This window comes from Thunnus thynnus, chromosome 3 (assembly GCF_963924715.1).
Source record: "Thunnus thynnus chromosome 3, fThuThy2.1, whole genome shotgun sequence".
NCBI lineage: Eukaryota > Metazoa > Chordata > Actinopteri > Scombriformes > Scombridae > Thunnus > Thunnus thynnus.
Window position 1 is genome coordinate 27605977 of NC_089519.1, and position 25580 is coordinate 27631556.

Consider the following 25580-nt stretch of genomic DNA (forward strand, 5'->3'; position numbering starts at 1 on the left):
GCAGCATCGCCTTTCAGAAAATATATACCGTACCTGAATATGAATATGAAAAGCATCAGCAACATGCAGAAAGTGGCCACATTGTCCATGGTCTTCATCAGCACCACCAGCTGCCTCCTCAGGGCGGGAAGGAACCGCACTAGCTTCAAAACTCTCAGCAGACGGAAGGTACGCAGCACCGAAAAGCCTCCCTCCGCCTCACCCACTATCTCCCACACACTAAAACACACACAGATGACAAGCAGATTATAAACACCAAGTTAAATTCATATTAAAGAAACCAAGGATTCAATATCTACTTAACCTCAACTGTAACTCTTCTGAAGTCAGCATTAGTATCACCCACAAAAAGCCTCTTTTCCAGTTAAGGGAAGTGCTAAATTCTTGTTCTTGTGACATGTGGCAAATGAAAAAAAGGTAATAGGCCAATGCTGTTTACAACTCACCAGCCAATAAAGAAGGTGAGAGCTATGTGCACTGGCACAGTAAACAAGTACAACCTCCAAGCACAGATACATGATTTAGCTTGTAGCACCACATAATGAAATGAATACAGGCCCTCTAGACTAAGAGTGCAACCATTTGGCTCCGCTGCCAGAACCAGCATCACTGTGACACTCCGGGGCTGCTTGGATGATATTGCAGTGCTGACCGCAGTGATCGTGAGGATTTTCTGATGACAAGAGGAATATTTAATGACAGAGTTTCCATTCTGGTGGAAACATACAGACAAAGATCCCCTCAGTGCCCCCACCTGATGATGACAATGATGCTGTCAAAGCCGTTGTAGGGGTTCTTGATGTAGCCGAAGAGCCCGAGAGCCAGGACCTTGAGCAGCATCTCAAGACCGAAGAGACTAGTGAACACCATGTTACTGATCTCCAAAATATCCGTCAGCTCCTGCGGCTGTAGAGGTGCAGTGTTTGTGAAGAGAAAGAGAGAGAGATTGATGTACAGAGATGGACAGGGGCAGAGAAAAATGAACAAATAAACAGAGACAGACAGACTGTCAGTGCGGAGCGCAGTAGAGTCAACATGTTAGGAATTTATAAAATGTTAGTCAAAGCTACGGTGTGCATCTATATGGAGTCAGACATGCAGAGACAAGCTGCCCCAGGACGTGAATACAGATGAATTTTTACCATACAACAGTCCAAGTACAATGAGTGAGTGTACTTTTATTATTCATACTATTAATATTACTTAAAGATCCTCTCCAGACATGTATTGAGATGTATAAAGATACTCTGCTTGGAACAATAATATGAGTCTGATATGGGTTTTCTGCAAAAAAAATCCTTAAAATTACATCTACTCCTTCTACCTCATTAAAAATTCCAAAATTTATGAATATGCAAATATATTCATGGAAGCACGCAGCAGTGCGGCGGCTTCTCTGGCTGCCGGTTATGGTGTAAAGAGTATTAGGGACTCTTCTCTTAATGTGAGTAAGTGTGCAGATAACACAACCAATGCAAGTATGCCAAGAAGGTTCAGCCCAACCAAACTTCTGAACATTATCAACAATTTGCCTGCCTCACTTCTACCAAGGCATAGAGCAGCGCTCAGCAGACTGCAGGTCCTGAGGACACAATGCCCTGCGGCAGTGGACTGGCATAGCAGACTACCATGGCTTAGAGGCAAGGGGAAGCAGAAGAGGGGTTAGCCACCAGGCCAGCTATTCAATTGTTCTTTCCAGTCCAGTCCAGTCCATTGTTCTTTCTGGTCAACGTTCGCTCACTGGATAACAAAATGGATCTGATCTAAACTTAATTGTTGTGTTTTTCTCCTGGCAGAAACTTGGCTAAACAGCAATGTGACAGACTCAGTTTTTCAACTCAGTGGGTTGCTATTCTTTAGTGCAGATCGGAATCAGCTGTTGGGGAAAACCCAAATGATTGGTTCCTTAGATTTGTGACATAGGAAATCCTGCCTGACTGAATCTGTGTTTTTGACACTGTCCTTGGTACACTGCAGTTTCAAAGCCGAAATGCTCAGCCATGACGTTGACTGCTTATTTCACTTCTGATATGTCTTTTAGCATATGAAAAACACTACATGGATGTGTTAACAAGGTTAAAAACTTGATCTTCATCGGAGGGGGTCTTTAAAGCAGCAGTTCTCAAACTGTGGGGCAAGCTCCTCCTGGGGCAGTAAAGGTATTGCATTAAAGATGGGCACGACTAAAAAGGGAATTCTGGAGCACATCTGAAGTTGGAGTCATCTGACTGATGTCAAAAAAGAGAGCTCATCTCTTGCTCTATTCTGAGCAAAGTTACACTTGTATTTGTCTTTTGCAATATATAAACTTCTACATAATGTTATTTTTTTTAAAAAACATTCAACTTGTTTTGTTAGTTTCACTATTATAATTCTTATTAATGAATTATTCCCCCACTAAACTAGTTTATAGAGGGGTGAGGGGCATGAAACGCAAAGGTGGGTATGAAAGAAAAAGTCTGAGGATTGCTGACTCAAGGCCCCATTTCACTCAAATGCATCAGTCCAAAACGGTGCTTATAGATCTCTGATTGGGAGCTTTGGGGACCAAAAACAACATGAGACAAAATTCTGCAGACAGAGGCAGAAACTTAAGACCAAACTCTTACAATATGACTGCTGCTATGACTCATGTCTCTAAACAAACCAATCAAATGGTGTTACATTTTGTAAATGCAGGTTTTTGAATAAAGTTTAGGGGGAAAACACACTTGGAGATGGAACAGAAAAGAAGCTTGTGTGACTTGTGTGGCTGCATTTTCAAAATACATCAGCAGCACAGATGGGTGACGCAAGCTGATGATGTGTCTCTGCTTTCATTTACTTTCTCTGTTTACATTGTAGCACTATGATTCACCACGCAGCGCACAATCTGACAGCCTCAAATTGATATCGTACAGTCTGATGCACATTGTGACCAAGATTTATAGGCGTCTCGCACACAATGGTCTAAAAGCATGTTTAAAGGAGATGTAAAGGAGATTTAATGGATGTTTTTATTTTTATTTTTAATATTATGGACGAATTTTAATAACAAACAGTCTATTGTCTGTGTAACCAAAGTCTCATAGTGTCATAGAGCTATTTGTCAAAGAAAAACAATGATATTACAAACATACAAACACGTAAAAGAGCTCTACCATGATTGGGTGACATTTATTTATGACAGTGAACACAGCTACTGCAATTTATTTCTCTCAGCCTGTCAAACTAGCAGAGTAGTGTAAACAAGGTACAGTGTATCTGAGCATGCTCAGTGACATCTGCCTGGAGATACTCTCCAGAGATCAAAAACAAAGTCTCTAAGGTGTTAAACACTGACACTGGTCACGTTCATGAAATCGAGGGAGTATGTCACCCAGTGCATCGGTATATTTCTTATATGTATACCTCATTGTTTTTGGATGACAATAGGTTATTATGGCACAGAGACAAACACAGGATACACCAGACTTTGGTTACACATTCATATATTATTGCATTCATTCACATATCTTCATTGTTGGTTTTGATCTCTTCAGGGAATTTTTTTGATAATATAAAAAGGATAAAATAGAGCCAGCTTTGTCATCACTCATTTAGTCATTCAAGAAGTTAAGGCCGTCCAGAGCTGTCATATTGTTCAGTAAATGGGCCAAATGCAATCTTCCCTCGTCTCCCACAGTCTTTCCCTGCCTTTCAGCCAATCACAAAGTCAGATCTGTCCTCCTCCTCCTCCTGCTCACTGCTTAATTCGCACTCACTCTGCCCCGTCTCTACCCTGCTCACTCTCTCTCCTGTCCCAGGGTCACGCTTTAATTAACACTTCAGGTCTTATGAGTTTCTCCATCTCCTGATACATGCGTGCATACACCCACACAGTCACACGTGCACACACACACACACACACACACACAGTCACACACATTTTGTGATCCCATATGCTTGGTGATCTAAGTGTTGATTGGAGGGTAAGTTTATTGACTCTGCCAAACACACACACAATGATTAGCACATCCATTTTCAATCAAACCGCGGTCACATCCAATCTGCGAAAGGCACGCACATAGCTATGCACCTGCACACAAATAAAATGCACTCTCTTACTCTAGCACACACACACACACACACACAAACATACCTGTTCGTGGTACTCTATGCCCATCGAGAGTGTGTTAATAAGGATGGCAATCATGATTCCTCTGCTGAAGTATCTGCTGCCAACAATGAGTTCCAGTTTAGTTCTGAGTCCCGCCCAGCAACGCTCCCATAGCCTTTTCTTTGGCTCAGACACCTGTGCATCACCACGGCAGGGGCTGCTACAGTGGCATGGGCTGTTACTATGACACTGGCTGTTACCATGGCATGAGTTGCTGTACCCATGTTGCTGGTCTTCAGGCTGCTCATTAACATTTTCGCTGTCACTAAGTTGGTTGTAGTAGATGCAGTACGGGCATACTGAGGACTCTCCCGAGACTTCACCTGGCAACGGTAACGCAGGATGCCCAGCGCTCCCACCTGCACAGACACAGAGAGGACATGATGTAGACACAGGCCCACACAAATAACACATAAACAACAGCATAGTAAACAGTTGATTCTGTATGTTGCAGTTCTGTCATTCAATAAATTCTGTGTTTGGTAAAGGAGAGCACCTTCATTTCATTTCTGGCAGAAAAAAAAAATCAATAACATGGAAGCTACTGTGCAGTTGGGATGCTTTCTGCAGAGGGGGAGATCTTTTATTAGAACAGGGTATGTGTATGTGTATATGTGTGTGTGTGTCTGTGTTGGGGGGGGGGCGACATTGAGTGAAGCGGGAGTAAGATTTCACCGGAATTCATTAGCAAGCAGCTCGGGAGGAATGCTCCAATGACATAACAACAACCACTAATCTAGCACGAGAGCAGTTCACTTGTCATCACAATTACAACAAATTCATGTTTCACTGAAGACTGATATAGTAAATCCAATCTAGTCGTTCTGTGGTGTGTGTCCATAGATAATGTGGGCTGCAAGGAAACTTTCAGCCAGCAGTCTTGCTGAAAATGACTCTGCGCTACATACACAGAAAATACACTTATCTAGAGCTGTGATTTTCAGCCCTTTTGGTCATGATCCCCAGTGCATGTAAGCACATAATGAATCATTTCTACTCACTTTTTTGTGTATGGAAAGTGTCCAAACTACAATTAGAATTTATTATTGAATTATATTAAAATTCCTTAGCTGTTTTATCTATTATATAACTGATTTTACACATCAATATGAGTTCACTCATCATGGGGAGCACCACTCAGCATGTGAAAAGAGTTGTATACGTTCTGCGGCTGTGGACGGATCTTTCTGAAGACTGAGAAAATACAGTTGAATTATTATTTCTTTTTAGCTTGACTCATACTAGTAACTAAAAGTCAGGAGGTCTCGGCCTCTGCTGCTTCAATTTTTCCTTCCATTCTTTTTTAATTGGTCTCTTGTGAGTTCCTCAATTTTATAGAGGTGCAATTTTATGGAGTGGCTCCTTAAACCCTTCTCAAAATCTAAAAATGAGTCCTTTGGCTGACACTGGTAAATGTACAGTGATATTGATTAATGTGCACAGTCCTTGTAAAAATAAGTAAATACATACAATTCTTAAAGGGCCTTTGGAGGCTATACAAAGATTTTTAAATTAAATTAAATGGACAGTTTCCAGTATTTTCTTAAACTTAAAAAATAGATGTGTAGTTTATCCAGTGTAATGTCACATTGCCTCTGGAAAGACATTTTACTACAGTTTTTAAAATATCATTTTTAATGCTTTGAGCGCCACCGGCAAAATTACAGTAATCTCAGGGGTGGCAAAAGTCTCAGTAGTTGATATCTCAAAGCTTTGCTGAATAAATCTGAAATTATCTGCATGGTAAGATACTACTGGGGGAAAATATGTTATTTTGTAATTTGTATTGAGTTAACCTCAAAGATTGAAAAAGGGATAAAAGTGATAAGGCAGAGCTATCTGAATAACAAAGAAAAGCAAAAACCTAAGATACAACAGAGGTTTTTTGACTTTTTTTTCTTCAAAAGAATCAAATCTGCTAATGTTGCTACAGTACAGGGGGATCGATGCCGCTCTTTGCCAACAGCCTCTAAATCCGTATGTCTATAGGTTGAGAAGTTTTGACCCTGATAGCATTCACACCCACACACACACACACACCTCCGTTCTCACCATGCTCCAACACCAGCTGTGGCAGTCTGTTGATGGTCTCCGTGGCAACCAGCCTCTTCTGGTCCCGACCCTTTGCATCCAGGTGACTGAAGAGGGGTGATATGATGGGATAATTAAAACCATTCTCTCCATTACTGACAGGACGCTCAGATTGAGGCTGATGGTGCTGGTGATGATGCTGGTGATGATGATGATAAAGCTGATGAAGGTGAGACAGGTCATTGGGGGCGTGGCCTGAATGCCGGTGGGCAAGTCCATTCATCTCCCCGACTCCGCTACCTCTGGCAGAAGCACCACCACTGTCTTTGTGGCACACACACGTGCAATGAAAGTGTGCGCGTTTCTTAGCGTAAAACCGGGACAGTCGTCGCCACGCCTTGCGGCCCAGGTGAGCCAGGTAGCGAATGATCTCCTCGTAGCAGCTTCCCGGTTGGCTGTCGCTGGCCAGTGTGGAGGCTGATTGGTGGAGCTGGCGAGCACGCTGCTCCGATTTCATTAAGGCGTGTTCTCTCTGCTTTGTTTCTGAAAACTGGGTCGCTATGACGACCAGGCACAGGTTGATCATGAAGAAGGAGCCCACCTAGTCACAACAAAACACATACAGTATTACACACTGTTGTGACACACAGTACATTTCACCTGGATGATCAGCAAGTTTAACGTTTTATGCTTGCATAAGTGTTTGTGTATGTGTGTGTGTGTGTGTGTGTGTGTGCGCGCACAAATACTCACTATAATGAGGAAGATGAAGTAGATGAAATTGTAGAAAGAATGTGCATCCATGACGTAGTACATGATGTCTACCCAACCTTCTAGAGTAATTACCTAAACAGACACACACACACGCATGTGTACACACACACAAACACACACACACACACACACACACACACAGACACACACACACACACACACACACACACACGCACACACAGCAATCATAGTTCTGTATGGTAGGAAGTGTGCATATCAGTAACAATGATGCATAAAAATCCTTCAAAAATTTACCTGAAAAATGGCAATCCATGCATATCCAATATTATCAAAGTTAATTGCTCCTTTGTGTGGATTAATTTCCCCAGCTCGACACTCATTGTAATACTGGAACCAGTTCACACATGACACCGGTTCATCTATTCTAAGTCCCATCTCTGGACGGGGCTCCTCAGGACCCAGAAAACAGGAAGTCCCGTCTACACGGCGGCGAGGCACATCAGAACACCGAAGCATCCCGTTGTCTCTTTCTGTCGAGCAAATGAAGGGGTGGTCGTCGGTGGCATCTGGCCGATAGTAGCCACTCAGGAAGGAAATGTTATATCTCCTGGAAAACAAAGGTAGGAGGTGAATGAACAAACATTGTATTCTTTTTTATTCATTTTGCATGTAAAAAACACAAATAAACGTATATTATTGAACCGAATGGAAGAGCAACAAAACAATTAACAAAGGATTATCTGAGGATAAAGGAGGCTTTATTCTGTGTGTTTCTTATTGTCAACAAATCCCATGAAAAGATCAAAATCAAAAACGCATTAGTCTGTTTCTCAGTACTTTCTGTCTTCTCTACCCTGCCAATGGCAGTCAGCCCATTGGTTTCTAATAACGGCACAATTATTTAAAAAAGGTTCACAAAAATATAGCTTTCCTCAAACTATTTTGTTTTTTTAGTAAATGTTACTCAAACAGGAGTAAATAGTGCATTTGTTAGGGACTATCGGTCATGGATTATAACACATTCAGTGCTCTAGTGAGTATTTACCGCAGGAGGTTGGTGTATGTGGGACTGACTCAAAATAAACTACAGTGCCCATGTTCATTTAAATTAAGGAACATGTCACCCAGTGCAATGGTGTGGCTAATTTATGTATTTGGAATAGTTTTTGGACAACACTGAAAGTCGCAAAGAGGAATAAGCTATATCAGGCTTTGGCTACACAAACAATACTTATTTAGTAGGATCAGTTCACTTTTGTATTGTTTATTTAATGGGATTTGTTGGTAAAAAGGAAAATACAGAATGTCATTAGCTAGCTATGCTTTAAACTGCCAAAAAAAAAGAAAAGAAATGGGCATAAAATACAAAAAATGAGTTTCTGGACAAATTCAGGTAAAGTCTGAATGATTTTCAGGAAGATAAAGGAGGAGAGGGAACGATTTCTGGAAAAACAGAAAGACAGTATGAAATACACAAGGGGGCTAAAGGAGGAAATGAGCAAACAGGGACAGAAATACAGATGAAGGGAAAAGAAGAAAAGAGAGAGGGTGGGTGGAATGGAGAGATAAGCAATCAATCATGTGTGGTGTAGAGAGGGGTCACAGGGGAACGGTCCTCCCTCACTTCTTATTAGAAAAGGTCATTTCGTTGTTTATGAGGCAGAAAATATCCAAATTGCTGCACTGAAACTAAAATTTAGAAATACACAGTAAAAACCATATAAACAACTTGACAGCAGACTAATGTGACCACATGTGATTACTGTAAAGCAAGAGCCAACAACAATATGATATTGCCTTTTCCTGATAGAGCTGTACTTTGTTAGAAATGCAATCACAGACTCCTGCTACAGTAGCAGAATTAAAAGTTCTTGTTTTTCAATTAATTGCTTTTGGTCAGTGCTGATGGTGCTGTTTTTGTCATAATGCTGTGTTGGAGTGAAAGTGAACTGAATTGTTTGTACATTTTGCAGTATTTAGTTACAGTTAACTGTACATCGATTACTTGCATCGACTCCATATAGAACAAAAGCTGTTTACACTCACCCCTACGTTCACATATACCACCACCAGACTACTGTCAGTGATTATTATCTAGGAGGGACGGTTGAGCGGATGTGAGGTTAGGAGGTGACACATGATGTTACCTGATGTTATGTGATATTATGAGAACATGTTTGTGAACATGTGAGCGGGAGGGAAAGTGATGGTGTAACAGCGTCCGTCAGACAGTGATCGAGCATGACATGAACGATCATGTGGGAGAGAAAAGGAGTGACAGTAAAACTCTGAAGGTTTCTGTTGAAGCAGCCACTGAGAATCACTGGATATCCACACACAAGATTCACTTAGCCTCCTCAATCCCTTGATTTGTTAAATCTAATTCTGGGGCTTCCAGAAGGAAAGACATTTACACATCTCCTGACTCCCAGACGAAGCTGATTAGAGAACAAACAAGATCAGACTATCGGTGATATTGATCCGCTCTTAGAAATAATAGCTGGGTGAAAGAAGCTAATCAGTTGTGAGCAAACTTTTGACATAGGTTTCAGAATAATGAGGCCAGTGCATCCCTTGTTGTTGTGACATCTGTGGGTTACTATAGTAACTCACATCTTGACATCCTCTCCCATGAAACAGCGGTTCCTCAATAGCCCCGCCCACAGCTGCACACCAACGATGCCGAAGATGAAGAAGACAAAGAAGCACAGTGCCAGCACGTTGCCCAGCATGGGAAGTGTATCCAGGAGGAGGGTCACCAGGATACGCATACCTATCAGTGCGTGTGCACACACACACAAACACACACACACACACACACTATAAGCAACTGCACACTAGACACAAAAGATTTAAAACCTAAACTTCAGGAAAATGTCAGTCACTGGAAGTCTTGGCCAGACAGGAGGGATCTCTTAATGTATTCTGCACAAAACTGGAGCAGTGCAATTAATTGAATGGCAAATAATTAGAGTTCAAACACTGACAATTGAACCACACTCTACTCTGCTGAAGAAGAGAGATACAAAATTTTTTCCTCCTCACGGCCTCTTGACATTTGGCTACTTCAAACACACTTTATAAATTTACAAGGGCCCCGTCTGAGTTGTCACAAGGTCACAGAGTGCAGTAAAAAGAAATGTAAAGTTTGTGCGCTGATCTGTTAAGAACAACACAAGCATCACAATGATTTCCATGACTTCATTCACTGTGTCTTGATTTGTTTACACATGCGTCTATCAAAAGGAAAGCAGCAGCTGTTAATAGTTGTGCAGCTTGGAAATTAAATTAAAGAAATGAAGTGGAATTTACAGCACAGTCAAGACAGTGACACATTTTTCATTGTCTTGGCTGTGACTAATGAGGTTGATGACTTTCAGCTGAGGATGTTTCCACACCAGATGAATAGTGCAGGACTTGTAGTTCTTTTACACGGGTTCCATCATTTATAGGGGACAGAAAATTAATTGGACAAGTTCATGTAAACTTATATTAGTCTTGTGCCGTCATAATATTTAATATTTGGTTAGAAATAATTTCTGTTTTTTGTAGTGTACGATCCACCGACGTCTGCAAACACTTGGTGTCTTCCTTGCTAATGCTCTGCCAGGCTTTTACTGCAGCCATGTTCATTTCCTGCCTGGTTCAGGGGATTTTTGCCTTGTCTGGTCTTCAGCAGGTCAAACAGATGCTCAGTTGAATAAAGGTAGGTATCTGACTTGAACAGTCAAGAACATCATACAGTTTGACCATTAATGACCATTAACTAACTCTATGTTTATGATCACTGACCTGCTGCATTCTCCTAAAGTCAGGAGAGTGCTATACTGTTCACCCAATTTGGATGTAAACACATTTTGAAACTTTTAAAGTTGAAAGTCAGCACTTAAACCTCACAGTCACTGTTTCATTTAAAATCTAATGTGCTGGAGCACAAAGCCAAAACAATACCATAAATAATACCTTCTAACACTGTACTGTATGTTGGAGGAAAAAAGAGAAAAACTCACTGGGAATTCTGTTGATAGCTCTCAGTGGGCGGAGAACCCGAACAGTCCGGATAGCTGATAGGCTGACATTGTGTCCATCAAGCGAGTACTCCAGCATTCTGTGGAGAGGGAAAGCCACCACTGTGTCACTGGCATCTTGATCAGCTTGACCTTGGCAAACTCTGTTCGTCTACAGGGAATCCATCTGAACGCAGTGCACTGTCTCTGGGATACATAGCCTTTTAACTACCAATCACCGAGGTCTCTGTCTCTCAGGACCGAATGATGCGATTGTCATTCTGCAAAGCTGTCACACACACACACTTCCACCGGTACGTCTAAGCACGCGCACACACACGCTTGACATTTAACTGGCATTAAACAAGTGTCTAAGCTTTACACAAAACACACACATACACACACACTTTTGGCTCATATTTAATGTCAGATGCGCGTGTGTATGTGTGCATGTGTGCGTGTGTGTGTGTGTACGCCTGTCAAACACTCACCCCACTATAACAATGAAGAAGTCCAATCTGTTCCATGTGTCACCAAGGTAACCGTTCTGACCTATGACCCCAAGAGCCACCATCTTCACCACCATTTCCCCGGCAAAAAACACAAAGATCCCATCATCCAGAGCCTGCACGCGCACACACACACACACACACACACACACACACACACACACACACACATGCACACAGACACACAGACACACATGCACACAGACACACATGCACACCCAGAGGATTAGTGTAAACTGATTAAGTGGAAAAAAATTAAAGCAAAAACTTTTCAGACCCTTGATAATAAAAGTCTCACAGCTGAACATAATTAGTTTGGAATTTCAGATTGTGTGTGTGTGTGTGTGTGTGTGTGTGTGTGTGTGTGCGTGCTTTACCTGCAGCAGGAAGGGGGTGTGGTCACAGGGCTGGAACATCCCCAGAGTCACGCAGTTCAGCAGGATCGCCAAAATGCTCACACGCTCAAACCATGTGACATAAGGTTAAGGTTCATGAACAGCAGTTTGAACATTCATTGCAACAACAATATTGAATATTGACACATTTTGAGAAGCTGTGCTTGTACATTTAGGCAGATAGTTTGACTGACAGGGTGCGTCCCTTCTAATGTACCATCAGAAACCAGCGGGTGATAGTAACATTCATGTTTTTCTTGAATCTATGGAAGTATCTGCGTGTTAAAATTTGGTTTATGTTATTACAGATGGATGACAACTTAAAGCTATAATATGCAAGTTCTGTAAATAAAGCTAGTACTAGCACGAGACTTGAAAGCAAATCACTCCGCTTCTCCTTCCCCTCCCTCTCCCTGCTCCATCCAGCCCTTCACCTGCATCCTCGTGATCACATACACCCGATGTATTGATTTCTCCCCGGGAACTGGAGGTAACATAGCTCTTCAATTTGACTAATGCAGGTATTGGGAGCTTGCTAGCCCATGAGTAAGTCATAGCAATGCCTTCCAGCAGCTAATGCTAGCTTGGAGCCTCGATACAAGAGAAGTAGTAGGCCAGAAGTGCGTTCATGTATTGATTGACAGCTGTGAGTTCCCACCAATGACTTTGGCCTTCTCTGATCGGTTAGAAGGACGAGGCTCGCTCGAAAACTTCAGGAGGGAATATCTCTTTACTGCTGCCAATGAACCTGGATTACAGAAGCTTTTGACAACACCTCTCCAAATTAAGATATGCTTTGGAGCATATTTCACCTAAAAAAAAAAATAAGAAAAAACTTGCATACTTTAGCTTTAAAGGAAAAAACAACATAAAGTGTCTTAGCAAGCCTCCAGTACAACTTCAGTTCTCTTTGGTGTGGTTTCTACAAGTCTGTTGACTCTATCGGAGGGATGGACATGATTTGGTGTTCAGGTGATGGTGGTGGAGAGCTCTGTCCAACACGTCAGTCCAAAATCCCCTATTTAGATCTAGTAACTTCAAAGGCTATAGCAAATGATTCATATCATTTTCATACTCATCAAACCAGTCAGTGACCCTTTGTGCCCTGTATGGAAGCATCTGCATTCATTATGTTTCTCCACTCATTTATTCAGGTTTTTCCCCGTCAGTATCTAGCCAATGGTAATGTCAGTAGCAACCCCGAGGAAACCCTGAAGAAACTGACTAATTGAAGTTAATGGTCCAGCCGTGTCTATCTTGCAGTGTACAAAACATGTACCATGGACTGAACTTAAAAAAAATCCGTCTGAGCGTACACATACAAGTCAATGTGTGGATTTTATGCCACACAGCTTGTAAAATCTAATTTGTAGGCACAGAACTGAATATACTAACCTAAAAAAACAACTTTTATGAGAGTGGAAACTTGCGATAATAAGCTTAAATGTATCAAGCTTAAATTACAAGCACAACTTCTGACAAGACATTTTGACATGTTTAATATTCACGACTACAAAAGCAAGACAGCTACCATGCATCAGTTGGTGAGGCATTTGAAGTCAGTTTAAGTGTAAACTTGTGTATGGTGTGTTTGTGCATCTGTGTTGCTTGCTAGCTGTCAAACTGGAAGAAGGAGGACAGCTCAGAAGTGAAAAACAGAGAGGTTTAAAAGGGAAAAATAGTCTGAAGTAGAAAGTTAAAGGAAAGATTGTGTCGGCTTCGTACAAACACACACACACACACACACATTTGAGCGCAAATGTGAAAACTGCTGAATGGATGACAGGAATGTATTCAAGAACCAAGGACGCATACATAACAAAGCCTGGAGCATGCACATGGACTCATACACATAGACATATGTGCGCACACACGCGCGGTCACACACAGAGTCCCCTTCGCGGACACTTTGCTCTCGAGAGGGCGGAAAAATTAATGAGAGTACAATCCTTTATCACCCTTGAGACAGAGAGAGAGAGAGAGAGAAAAAGAGAGAGAGAGGGTAATCCAGTGTCCTCCCTTTGCTGTGGTTGCCATGGGAACCCCCATCTCACCGTGGGAACTGACTACTGAGTTTCACAATCCGCTTGCATCCTGTCTGGACTGGAACACAACACAATTAATACATATACACACAAACACACACACACACACACATACATAATAGAAAATGACGTCCTTCAGCACAACTCCTGCTGAAGCATCCTTAATTTCCTCGATGCTGAGGAGGGTCATTTTAATCCCGCTCCATCTGTATAAGTTACAGCAGCTTAAATAACCCTGTGTGTCTATAACACTCGCATACACACACACACACGCACGCATAGTTAAACAAGGGACAGGGCAGGGTCAAGGTGTGAGTGATGGATGAGATAGGAGAATTTCCACGGTTGGCCCATCATTCAACATCAGCGATGAAACACAGAGGGAACATCCTCTCCTCTGTCTCTCTGTTTCACGCTCTCCATTGCTTTTTCTTTATCTCCTCTCACACTCAACCTTTCCCTCTATCATCTCTCATTTTCCTCTACAGCGTTTTCCCCTCTCTTGGCCCAATTATTTTTCTCTCAGCTCTGCTCCTCCTGCTCCTTGGCTCTCCTTCTTCCTTTATATAGTGCGGTATAATTTCCCATCTTCATTCCATATCATTTCTCGCATATTTTTTTTCCCCTTCTTTCATCCACTCCTGTGCACATACACATACTCTCCTCTCTATCTCCGAACCACTTTCACCCGGTGCCCTCTCCGTCCATTTCTACCATCTCCACAAATGACTGCCCTTGGGTAGAGCTCTGTGTTAGAAACCTGAGTCTCAGCCAACAGATAAACTACAACTAAACTTAATAATTAACATCGTCAGAGAGATGGAGAGGCCCGAGAGACCTACAGGGTGAGAGACAGAGATATAGATACAGTAAAGGAAAGGTACAGGAGAAACAGGACCAGGTCGAAACCTAGTATATTGCTGGACCGTGTATGAAACGCTAGAGGGTTTTAATTTTAATCGATGGATACAGGTAGTGGCAACTAAGCCCCTAGGAAGTGCGCCAGGCTTTGACTGAATCCAATTTGACGTAGGACCTTTCTCAATACCAAGTACGCCAAGCTCAGACTTGTGTACTTGCTAGTTCAGACTTGGCAAGTTTGACTCGGGAGTACAGACTTCTGAGGACGGGAGGACGCAGCACGATCATTCTGCAATTGGAACAGCAGCATACTTGCTGACAGCACAAGCTCAGCTTCAACACAACTACCTGACTGTACTGTGACAAAATAATCTCAGCTCAGAGCTCCACTAAAAAAAAAATAACCTCACTGACAGAGAGATGCTGTAAATCTTGTTATTCAGTCTGTAATGTAGCTATAATAAAAATCTAAACTGTTATGCCGCTTAATAAAATAAAATGAAATTTAATATAGACTGATCTGTTCATTTTAATACATTTATATTTACTGAAATGTGGTGATATCTGTACATATAGAGCCCCAGACGCAGGGCTGTTGTTCTATCCAGTAAAAACATGAGGCTTCACTTTACATTCAGACAAACTAATGCGGCAGCTTCAATTGTTAGATTTCATATGTGAGACCAACATTTATCTTCCAAGAGGAATTATATCATGTATCAAAATGTTACAGAGACAGTAGAACCAGCAGTAAATTACCAAAGAGCTGTACAGATCAGGTAATTGGATCATGTTCTCCCCAGGATGACGACAGTTGTGACCAGCCGATCATCTCAGGAGTCGGGCTGCTAGCGGTTGAGATAACCAGCTGTTCTCACCCGGCCAGTGGCTCCTCACATCTCCAAAAGCGTCGGAGCAAATTTCCAAACAGGCATAATTTGGATAAACTGACCCCATTTGGGAATCTAAATGGTTACTTTCTCGCCCGAACAAATATTAAAATTTAATAAAGTGACACATTAACAGTCCTACAGCGAATATTACAACAGCTTTTAGCCTGGCTCAAAATCTCAGCCATCGCTGCCGGTTAGCGCAAAATGCATTCTGGGATACTTGGCTGTCCCATGCTTCGGCCAACCAGTGATGTAACTTCATCACTCAGTCAGTCAGTCAGTCAGTCAGTCAGGGACAGACAGTCACGTTTATAAGACTGGCCCCGCTGTAGCGGTTCAGCCAAAAAACATGGGACAAGAAACAAGTGCAATTAGAGATGAGGTGAAGAAAAATGGCTTGATGCCTGATGAAAAAAAGCACGCAGCTGAACAGAAGGATGAAAGAGGTTAAGACCCTGACAAGTTGAGCTTTTATGTGTAAACAACTGCGAGTGTTACGTGGCCTCCGCGCTTTTGTCTTCTCGCTCTAATTGCCTCTTCCTCTCATCTTCTCGTTCCTCCTCCCTCTCCAAGAGTCTCGTCCTTCTCCTCCTCTCTCGATCTCTCCTCCTCACAAAGTCTCTCTCCTCCAGTGCCAACACAGGTAATAAAGGTCAGGCAGACATTGTAAATCAAATCAGATCACATCACCCTGATCTTTCTGGCATCATCCTCCTCCCTTGGCAAGGATACACATGCTAAGGCTGACGTGCAGGAACATTTTCATATGAAACGTTCATTAACTTAAAAGCATCATCCATAAAGACACACGAGCCATCTGGATACATGTAGGATGTGGGCAGATTTTATTTCTTCATGCTTGCTTGAAAAGGTTTTAGATATCCCAGTGTGGCACCAATTCAGATAAAGCACATCTTTATATAGAAGTTAACTACAGTATTAACAAGAACTACTTTTTGGTTACGAGGTTGTAAAAAATCCCATTGGCTTGTGTATAAACTAAGACTATAGTTTGTCTTTTTAGCTAACTCTTCATCAACCACTCGCCTTCTGGAAAAGTTCTACAGAGACCAAATTAACAACTTATTAACATTTACGACTGCAGACTTGATGGATTGATGTAAAATCCCTTGATGTATGATTTACAAACAATCAATAATTGCAGACTCAATGGCTTAATACAAAGTGAGATACCTGTGACTCCTTATTAATGACTAACATGAAGATGGCAGATTTTTGTTATCTCAATACCAAATATATGACTGCTTTGTTTTACAAAACAACATAAAAAACAACTCTCAGTCAGTCATAAAAAGCTCTATCTGTGGAAAAATTTGCAATTGAGGGAAACCCCAAGGACTTGTTGGAGGTTAATTCAAAGACTTCCTTTCTTGAGAAGGAATTTCCCAAAACAAGAAGCCTGTTTGTTTTGAAGTTGACATAAGTAACGTATGGACAAACTGTGCACCATTGATGTTGTGTCTTTTAATCTTACGTTTAATATATCTTGCTGCTTTTGCTTTTTGTATTTTTTCTTTTGATACAATTCTATTAATACTGTGTTTTGTATGTCTGATGTAGATACAAAAACAGAATAAATACACTGGATAGGATAATGACTTACTAACTTAACATTTGATGGCTTATTAAAAGTTTCCGAGTGTAGTTACAAATATTGTTAAGTCATTAATAGGGGTCTTCCTGATAAATTAAAGAACTAGCTACAGTAAAAAGACAAAAGTGTCATGCTGAGGGAGGATCAACACCAGCCAAAGAGATTTTTCACAACACAGATCAAAAAATTGGATTCACAAAAGTCTTTTTAGCACAGAATTACCGCTGCGTGTTTCCCCAGACTCTGTTTACATGCTGAGCTGCGGTGGAGGAATAGTAACACAAAGAAGGGAATTTCATACTAAAAAGACTGTACATGTAACTTTGAAAAATGCACACTTCATTTGACTAATTTGGACTGCTCCTCACATTAACTGAGGTTAACTTTTTTTTGAACAAAATGAGGACTGTGGATTGTATTCCCTATCGCTTACATTGGAAGGAAGTGATCTCTTAATGGCCAGTATGAACAGTACGAATAATTACAGCAAACAAAAACAGTTTCAATATTCATCATGTGCACTTGACTATTAATTTAAGACTTGAAAATTGTGAATCTATCTTTAAAGCAGTCATAACTGATCCATACAGCATTTGTAAATGATTCATTAAAAAAACTAAGTCATGACTTGTAAATTACTAAAAAGGGTCACTAGAAAGTGGGACCCATCTAAAAAAAATATGTGGTTTTGAATGGCAATGAGTGTATATGAATGAGCAAACTGCTCATGCTCTTTGCTGCTTGGCCCACACTTTCACTTTGGAATCCACACACACAGACTTGATTAAACATAACCTAGTTAAGCTCAAAGTCTGTCATGTGCAGTGTGTGTGTATGTGTGTGTGTGTGTGTGTGTGTGTGTGTCTGAAGTGGAGGTGGACCAAGTTAAGTGTCTGTCAAGTTGTCAAGTCCTCTGACTCCACCCCCTTAGAGTCTGACAGCTGGTAACCATGGAGACACATTCTGGGATCATATTAATTGGCTGAAATGATTCTGACAGCTCACCCTACTTTGAATAAGTCCTCCTCCAATCCATCGTCTCTCTATCACCCCCATAACGAACACACACACACGCACACACATACCTCAACCCAATTAAGAGACAGTTTAGGAAAAGGAAAAGAGAGCATGATTGATACGGAGTAGCGAGGGCTGAGTGAAAGACGAAAAGAGAGACGGAACAGAAGAAAAAAGGCGGGCAGAGAAAGGTACTTGTATAGGAGTGACAGAATCAGCTTTTCTCATCTTTAAACAAAAGGAAATGCTCTGAATGTTTCATGCACTGCTGAATAAGTTATGTCGTGTGTGTGTACGTACATGCACTCACCTCTACACACGTGTGCGCATGTTCCTGTGTGTGTCGTATGTTACATTAAAGGAGCGGGATGACTGCCACATGGTAAGCTCAGCACTTCACAAAGTAGGCACCTTGTTCCACACTTACAGTATAAGTAACGTTTCCTCCCGAAGAAACAGTTAATAACAGAAATCAATTGAAAGAATACAAGAAAATGTTATATAATAGCAAAAGCCTATCTTGTTTTTGTTCCAAATAATTTGTTAGACGTGCCGTGGGGTGGAGAGATGTACAGTATGTTGTAAACATGGTACAAAGGAGGATGACTGTGTTTCTAAGAGGGAGGAAATGGAAGGAAGGAGATCGGATATTAATTTGTAATATGTACTGAGTACAAAAAAGGCAGAAAGGAAGGAGGGGTCACCTCAGGAAAAATGGGACTTACAGCTCTTGGGGACTGCCCACCCTCCTTCACTCCCCCCAGTGCGCTCACATTAATGTCCCTGTCGAACAACGTCCACCCACATTACTTCCCCCGCAGATCACTCACAGTAATATACACACACACATAGACACACACACACACATTGTAAGTTTATATGAATATATATATATATATACGAATTTTTATAAAATGGGACACATGCTAGTAGCCATGCTGTGAGCACACAAAAGCAGATAGAGAGACAGACAGACACGCAAACACACACAAAAACAAACAAATGCTGCAAGCGGAAGTAACCGGGCCGTCGGGGCAGAGCTACGCTGTTGCCAAGCAACCAGGTGATTCCTCTAAAGAGCCTCTCCATGGGAGATTCCCTCGTTTTTGTGAGGGCATTCACTTGCTTGAGTGTGTGTGTGCGTGTGTGCTCGATTGTGTGCGCGCGTATGTGTGTGTGTGTGTGTATGAGATCGTGGGTGTGTGTTTGCAAGTGTGTCCAGTAAGTTAGTGCTGACACAGTGAGCGTACAATGTTCTGGGATGCGACCATGGTAACAGCCCAGCAGGCTACAGAAGAGCTTGGTTCATGGCATTTGTAGTTTTTTTTTTTTCTTCTTTTCCTCTTGGTGTACATTTTATTTATTCAGCAATTATGTATTTATATTTTATAGAGTACACAGAGTGCTGACGGTGCCAAATACCCGCAGACGTGCACAACTACACACGCACGCGCAACCAGAACTCACATGCACATACACACATGCACACGTAAAGTCACAAGCAGTGGAAAATATTCAATTTAGAAAGTCTTGACAAATCCCTTAGGTGTTGCTGACGTTTATGCATGCTTCGGAGTATTCATAGCTGCTCACACACACACTACAGCGGTGATAACTACACACATAGACACACTCAAACCTTCGCATCTACACCAGGAGTGGGTAGAGGTTGAGACAGCGAGTGAGAGACAGGGAGGGGAATGTGAGGTGAGACGATGAAGACAGAAGCAGGGCGAGGTTCGATGGGTGACGTGAGTTTTTACTATTTGTGACTCCTTCTGCTGTATAAATGGAGGCCGGTAACAATGCTACTGACAGGCGACTGTAACCCTGGAGATTCATTAGGGCTTGTCACTATGGAAACCTCCAATCAGGGAAAAATGTTAGCCATCCTTGCCTTCAACTAATGGTTCTAAGGAAATACCTGAGGTCCTCCAAACACACACACACGCACGCGGACATGCACAACACTGACCTTCTTCCTGTCTCCCTTGTGTTTAAACGTAAAGTAAACATCTAGGCGCTAAGTGACATGTAGTTACGGCTTTGAGAAAGTACAGAGCTGAAACAAAAACAGACAATATCTCTCTCATATTATAAACAGAAACACACACAGACGTACAAACACACATATGTTCACAGTGCTTCAGGCTTCAGGTGAAGGATATGGGTGGCAGACGGCTCGAAGGCACCAGGAGCGGGGCGGGCTGGTTTGGGTCAGAGCCAAAAGAACCACTGGTGCTAGAGTGGGGTATGGCAGCTCTTCCTTTTCCTCCTGCTCCCTCTCATCTCCCTCAACTGACACATGCACCTTCTCCCCCTCCTCCTCCTCATCCCCTTCCTCCTGCGTTGGTGCTCTGTGCTGCTCATGCAGGTCTGGCTCCTGAGTGCCCGTCATGGCCGTGCTGTGAACAGCCTGAACCTAAAAGAAGGCGCAGGGCACCGGCAGACTGTTCAGGACACCGTAACATATGGCTTCATGTGTGTGTGTGCTGTGCTTCTGTGTGCAGGCGTGTGTTTTCTGCTGTGTGGCACTGCAGCTCCCAAAACAAACTGGAACTGCGCAAACTGTCAAGCCTGCCATCCTGTCCACGAGACCCTTTACCCTCTAGCAAAGCAGCAAAGAAAAAAAATGTAAAATCCTCCTCTGTTTTTCTCTGAAACAAAGAGCAAAACCTTCATGAGAAGCGTCACAGCCATTGCGCACTCCAGTCCAGGAAACATAAATCTAAACAGAGTGAACTAATAGACAAGAGCAAAGGTGTAAACACAGAGTCCGTGCAGACAACAGGAAGCACTTAGACCCCTTTGTTATAATCCCACAGCTGTACAACTCTGTGATGACAACAGACCATTACTGATTATTATTTTTAATCCACACTGGCTTTAAACAATCTGGACATAGAAAGAGAAAGTAGCTTACAAGCCTATTTCATATTACTATTAAGAGAATGGAGAGTATGGTTGGGTAGTGATATTGTCTATTCTGCCAAGTTTTCTAAGATATTTTTTTTCCTTGAGCTATAATTTGAGATAAAATCACATGAAACACAGTCACAATGTCTAAACACTGCGGAGCACTGGAGCACTGTAATATCATGTAGGAAATGTCAAAGTGAATGATAATCTTAGTTCAAATTAAGAGCATGATCACAGGAGCGGATTCATATCTTGGCTTCAGAATTGTTTTAATTTGATCATATTTTCTGCTTTATTGGGCAGTATGCAGTGGAGTTTGGCAGGAAAAGATAGGAGTTGGAGCATGTGACTCAATCCACATTGTCACGAGTACAGTAAATACTTGCCATTGGTCTACAGTGTGCTCATTCCATTGATTATTGATCGCCAGAGATTCAGGCAAATTTATTCAAAAGCTACTGATTTGATGTTAAATTGGAGCAGGAGCTGGATTATTTTGACAACTAACATGAAGAAGAATCAAGACAATATTAGTCTGGGCCAACCACGAGTCCATGTAGGCATATATACAGGACTACAGGAGAGCTGGCATGCAGGTTCACAGTCTAATAGGAGTGTATCACAGTGTGTGTGTGTGTTTGATGGAAATAATGAGATTGAATCGGCCAGTATCCTTCTTTCCTGTGTATTTATGGGCATGTAGCCTAGACTGCGTGAGGACTCCAGGCCCTCACAGTTTAAGGCTTTTTGTTGTGATTCAATAGTAGCTTTTGGGTGGACATCAATTAACCATTGCAAAAAGAAAAGAAAAAAAGCAAATCTTCTGCACAGCTAAAAACCTGCTGATGAGCCCTTTCAAAACGTTTTAAAAACTCATTATGAGCCTCCCTTGCTAACAGCCAGACCATGTGGAAATTAAATAATTCTACTGAATCACAACCAGTCACCAGAATAAAACCTATTCACACCTCAATAAGACCTCTGAGATCCATTAACTCTGTTTCATAGCCTATTCCCACTGCGCACAAATGCATAAATTGCCCACATTTTCATTTTCTTTTACCAGGAATTAAGAACAGTGTGTGTCGTCCGCAATTAAATATTTTCTTTTTACTTAAAGTGTTATATCGTGATATACATCCCTCTGAAGGCCAGCCAGTAACATATACCTACGACATCTATGAGGCTACAGCATTTGCCAGCATTCTTCTGGCTCGGAGCACTCAAACGAAAAACATTTTTTTATTAATCTTATATTAATTAAAGTTGAATATAAAATCAAATATCTCAAAACAAAGTCTCAAAATTTTCATGGTGTTATATGATGTAAAACAATATAGGCATACATAAAGTAGGCTACCCTAAGTCATTAACTTACAGTATACTTCTACAGGCACATTATAGTTGCCTGCAAAAATATTGTATTGTATCTCATTGTGGATGACACATCGCCATTTACATAGAGCGGCATCATAGGATCTGGACATTTTCTTTTGTGCCGCGGGCATTCACCCAGCGCTGTGCCCGGGACAGCAAAGCAAAGAAAAAGTACATTTATTACACAAACGGCAAAAACTTTGCCTGCCGTCCTTACCTTGGAGCAGCGTCCATCCACCAGCGTCACTCACTCCGGGTCCGCCGTGCGCCCTGAGCTCCCGGAGCCCTGGTGCTCCATCTGAGAGCAGCCCGCTGGTCCTCTGCCTCCTGCCACCCCCCCCTCCCCCTGCAAATCCAAACTCAGTTCGCCAGTCGGCAGGATGAAGAAAAGATAAAAGATGAGAGAGGGATGAGGCGCAGAAGTTTCAATAAACGGGGAAAGTAAAGTTAAACAGGACCGGGTGGTTCCCCGTGCTTCTGCGTCCCCTCAGCCCCTGGACGCGCTCTGCGGTGTCAGGTACCGGAGTTCAGGCGCACCGGGGAGACGGAGAGCTGCGTCAAGCCCGCCAGAGAAAGGCAGACCGGAGATACCAGGATTTTACCTTCACAATAAGACAGTATGGTCCCGGAAGCTCCCTGTACGAGATAGTCTTTATAAATATTAGCTAATTGTTTAATAAAATATCAGTTTAAAACACACTGACTGCTCCTCAACTTGTAACATTACCGTACATATGCTGGACTTAAGGTCCCACATGGACAAAAACTGTTGCCTTCTAGAGATTATGAGACAAAACATTTTACAATAAAAACTGTACTATAAACATATAATTGTCATATAGCACAGTACATAACTGTAGGCTACTATATAACCTATAGCACAGTAGCTACATAACTGATGGCTACTTATAGAAAAGTACATAGCTGTAGGTTACTATATAACATGTTTGGGCAGCTTTCATTTTGACAGTAGCCTACAAATTATTTTAAAAAATCATAACTTAACATGTTTTTCTGAGTGAATAAAGCTGTATTTTACCTTGGGAAAATTTTTGCCCCAAACTAAACCGTTAAGATCCCTCTGTTTCCTTGGCAACCAGATGACTAACTAGGCTATAAATGCCAAAGTGAACAAGTAGGCGCCACTTGAGTTTGACACTTAGCTTAGCTATAAGGGAAACACACAAAACTGACAGCATTTACTATCACCAACCAACTATTTGTTAGGTACATTCTCTAATTTCATTAAGTTTGTTTACTTTTCATTAAATTAGTTATTCTGAGTAAATAAAACCGTATTTCACCTTGGAAAAACGTTTGCCTCAAACTAAACCGTTAAGAGCTCTCTGTTTCCTTGGCAACCAGGTGGCTAGCTAGGCTATAAATGCAAAAGTGAACAAGTAAGCGCTACTTGTCTTTCACACTTACCTATAAGAGGAAGACACAAAACAGACAACATTTACCATTTACCCGACCAACTATTTGTTAGGTAATTTCTCTAATTTCACTCAGTTCATTCACTAAGTTACTCTGCTATTTAACTGCTGGTCATTTATAACTACCGGCTAGCATTATTGCTTCCATCGTGGTGAGTGTTTTTTTCCATTAAAAAATCTTGATATTGTGGCACTTTATGTTCGCCAATAACCGTTTTATTTTTGAAAGCTTTGACTGGAGACCTTCTTAATGCTGTGTAACTTGACAGTGATGGAACGAGCATGTGACTGGTCCCCTCTCCTCCGCCTCACAGTGCACCCCATCCCAATATCCCTCCTTCTCTGCCTGGAGTTATCTGACCAGCCAGCGACCCCGGCGGATAGGGTGTGTGTATGTGTGTGTGTGTGTGTGTGTGTGTGTGTGTGTATGAGAGAGAGAGGGAAAGGGTGGGCAGGGGATGCTGTCATAGATGATGCTCCACAGTCACACTCAGCAAGGGTGTCGATTCACTAAACCCAAAGGTGTGGCTGAGCTCCAACACAATACCTTGAAATCAGCTTATGCTATGTTAGGTTTCAGGGAACAAGGAATTACTGACATTATATTTAGTCCATAGCACAGTGGCTCAACGGTAAAAAGAAATAGCCTGTAACAATGTAACAATACACAATTACAAGTTAAAGCTCTGCAATCAATTCATGTTTTTTTCTTAAGTAAAAAATTGTTTTTGGCCAAATGTACTTCCATTTCAAAAGTTAACCTCTGCAGAGTGGCCCCTGTCAGAATGTTTTGTCATGATCATAGGCTTATTATTACTGATGCAAGCATTCACATGTTTTCAGTATTTTTAATTAGAGATGCAACAATAAGTTGATTAATCAATTAGTTGCCATGTATCAAATTAATTATCAACTACTCTGATAATCAATCGTTTTGAGTCATTTTTCAAGAAAAAAAAGTCAAAATTCTCTGATTACAGCTTCTCAAATGTGAATATTTTCTGTTTTATTTAGTCTTCTATGAAGACCTTTGGGGACGTCACCTTGTGCTTTGGGAAACAATGATCAACATTTTTCACCATTTTCTGAAATTATTATTAATTTCTACTGACTTATTGAGTAGTTTAATCTACAACACTGGATAACATTTTATTAGCTGAGGATTCAGGGTCAAAATTTTAACCTGAAAAGTGAATTAAAAGGATTAAAAGTGTAATTTTTCTCTCTGAAATGTAGAGGAGTAGACATATACAGTTACTGAAAATGGAATACTCAAGCAGGCTATACAAATTTGTACTTATGTATAGCTTACTTGAGTAATAAATTGTCTTCACTCAATTTATAAGCATATTATAATTAACATGTTTCTTATGAACTTTTATCAGAGAAAACACTTGTATATTTTACAGTAGCTGCGGTGATATCCGAGGACAGAGAGTCAAAAAGGCAGAATAGATATCCTCAGACTTGAAATAGTGCTGACACTCAACTACTGTTCATTTTTCTTGGGGCCTCATGAAAGTCCCTGATAGCCCCGCTGGTGGTCCCTGGATCCCACTTTGGGAAATAATATTAGACTTGCAGTATCGTGTAGGTCTAATC

The 25580-nt window shown here is 41.5% G+C and overlaps 1 protein-coding gene across 3 annotated transcripts in view; it reads right to left on the minus strand.

Annotated features, from left to right (window-relative positions):
- The window catches only part of LOC137179983 (voltage-dependent T-type calcium channel subunit alpha-1H-like), a 31305-nt gene extending 19394 nt beyond the window's left edge, over positions 1–11911 (minus strand). For 2 of the 3 annotated variants that reach the window (XM_067585117.1, XM_067585115.1), the window contains exons 1-10: positions 11798–11911; positions 11403–11536; positions 10915–11012; positions 9518–9677; positions 7199–7511; positions 6923–7015; positions 6179–6770; positions 4121–4497; positions 755–906; positions 34–219 (exon numbers count right to left, since the gene is read on the minus strand). In XM_067585117.1, the coding sequence (XP_067441218.1) occupies positions 34–219; positions 755–906; positions 4121–4497; positions 6179–6770; positions 6923–7015; positions 7199–7511; positions 9518–9677; positions 10915–11012; positions 11403–11536; positions 11798–11836 (2144 nt within the window). In that variant the 5' untranslated portion in view covers positions 11837–11911. The remainder of the gene's footprint in view (positions 1–33; positions 220–754; positions 907–4120; positions 4498–6178; positions 6771–6922; positions 7016–7198; positions 7512–9517; positions 9678–10914; positions 11013–11402; positions 11537–11797) is intronic. The other variant, XM_067585116.1, reaches the window with a different exon arrangement.
- Between the last annotated feature and the right edge of the window lie 13669 nt (positions 11912–25580).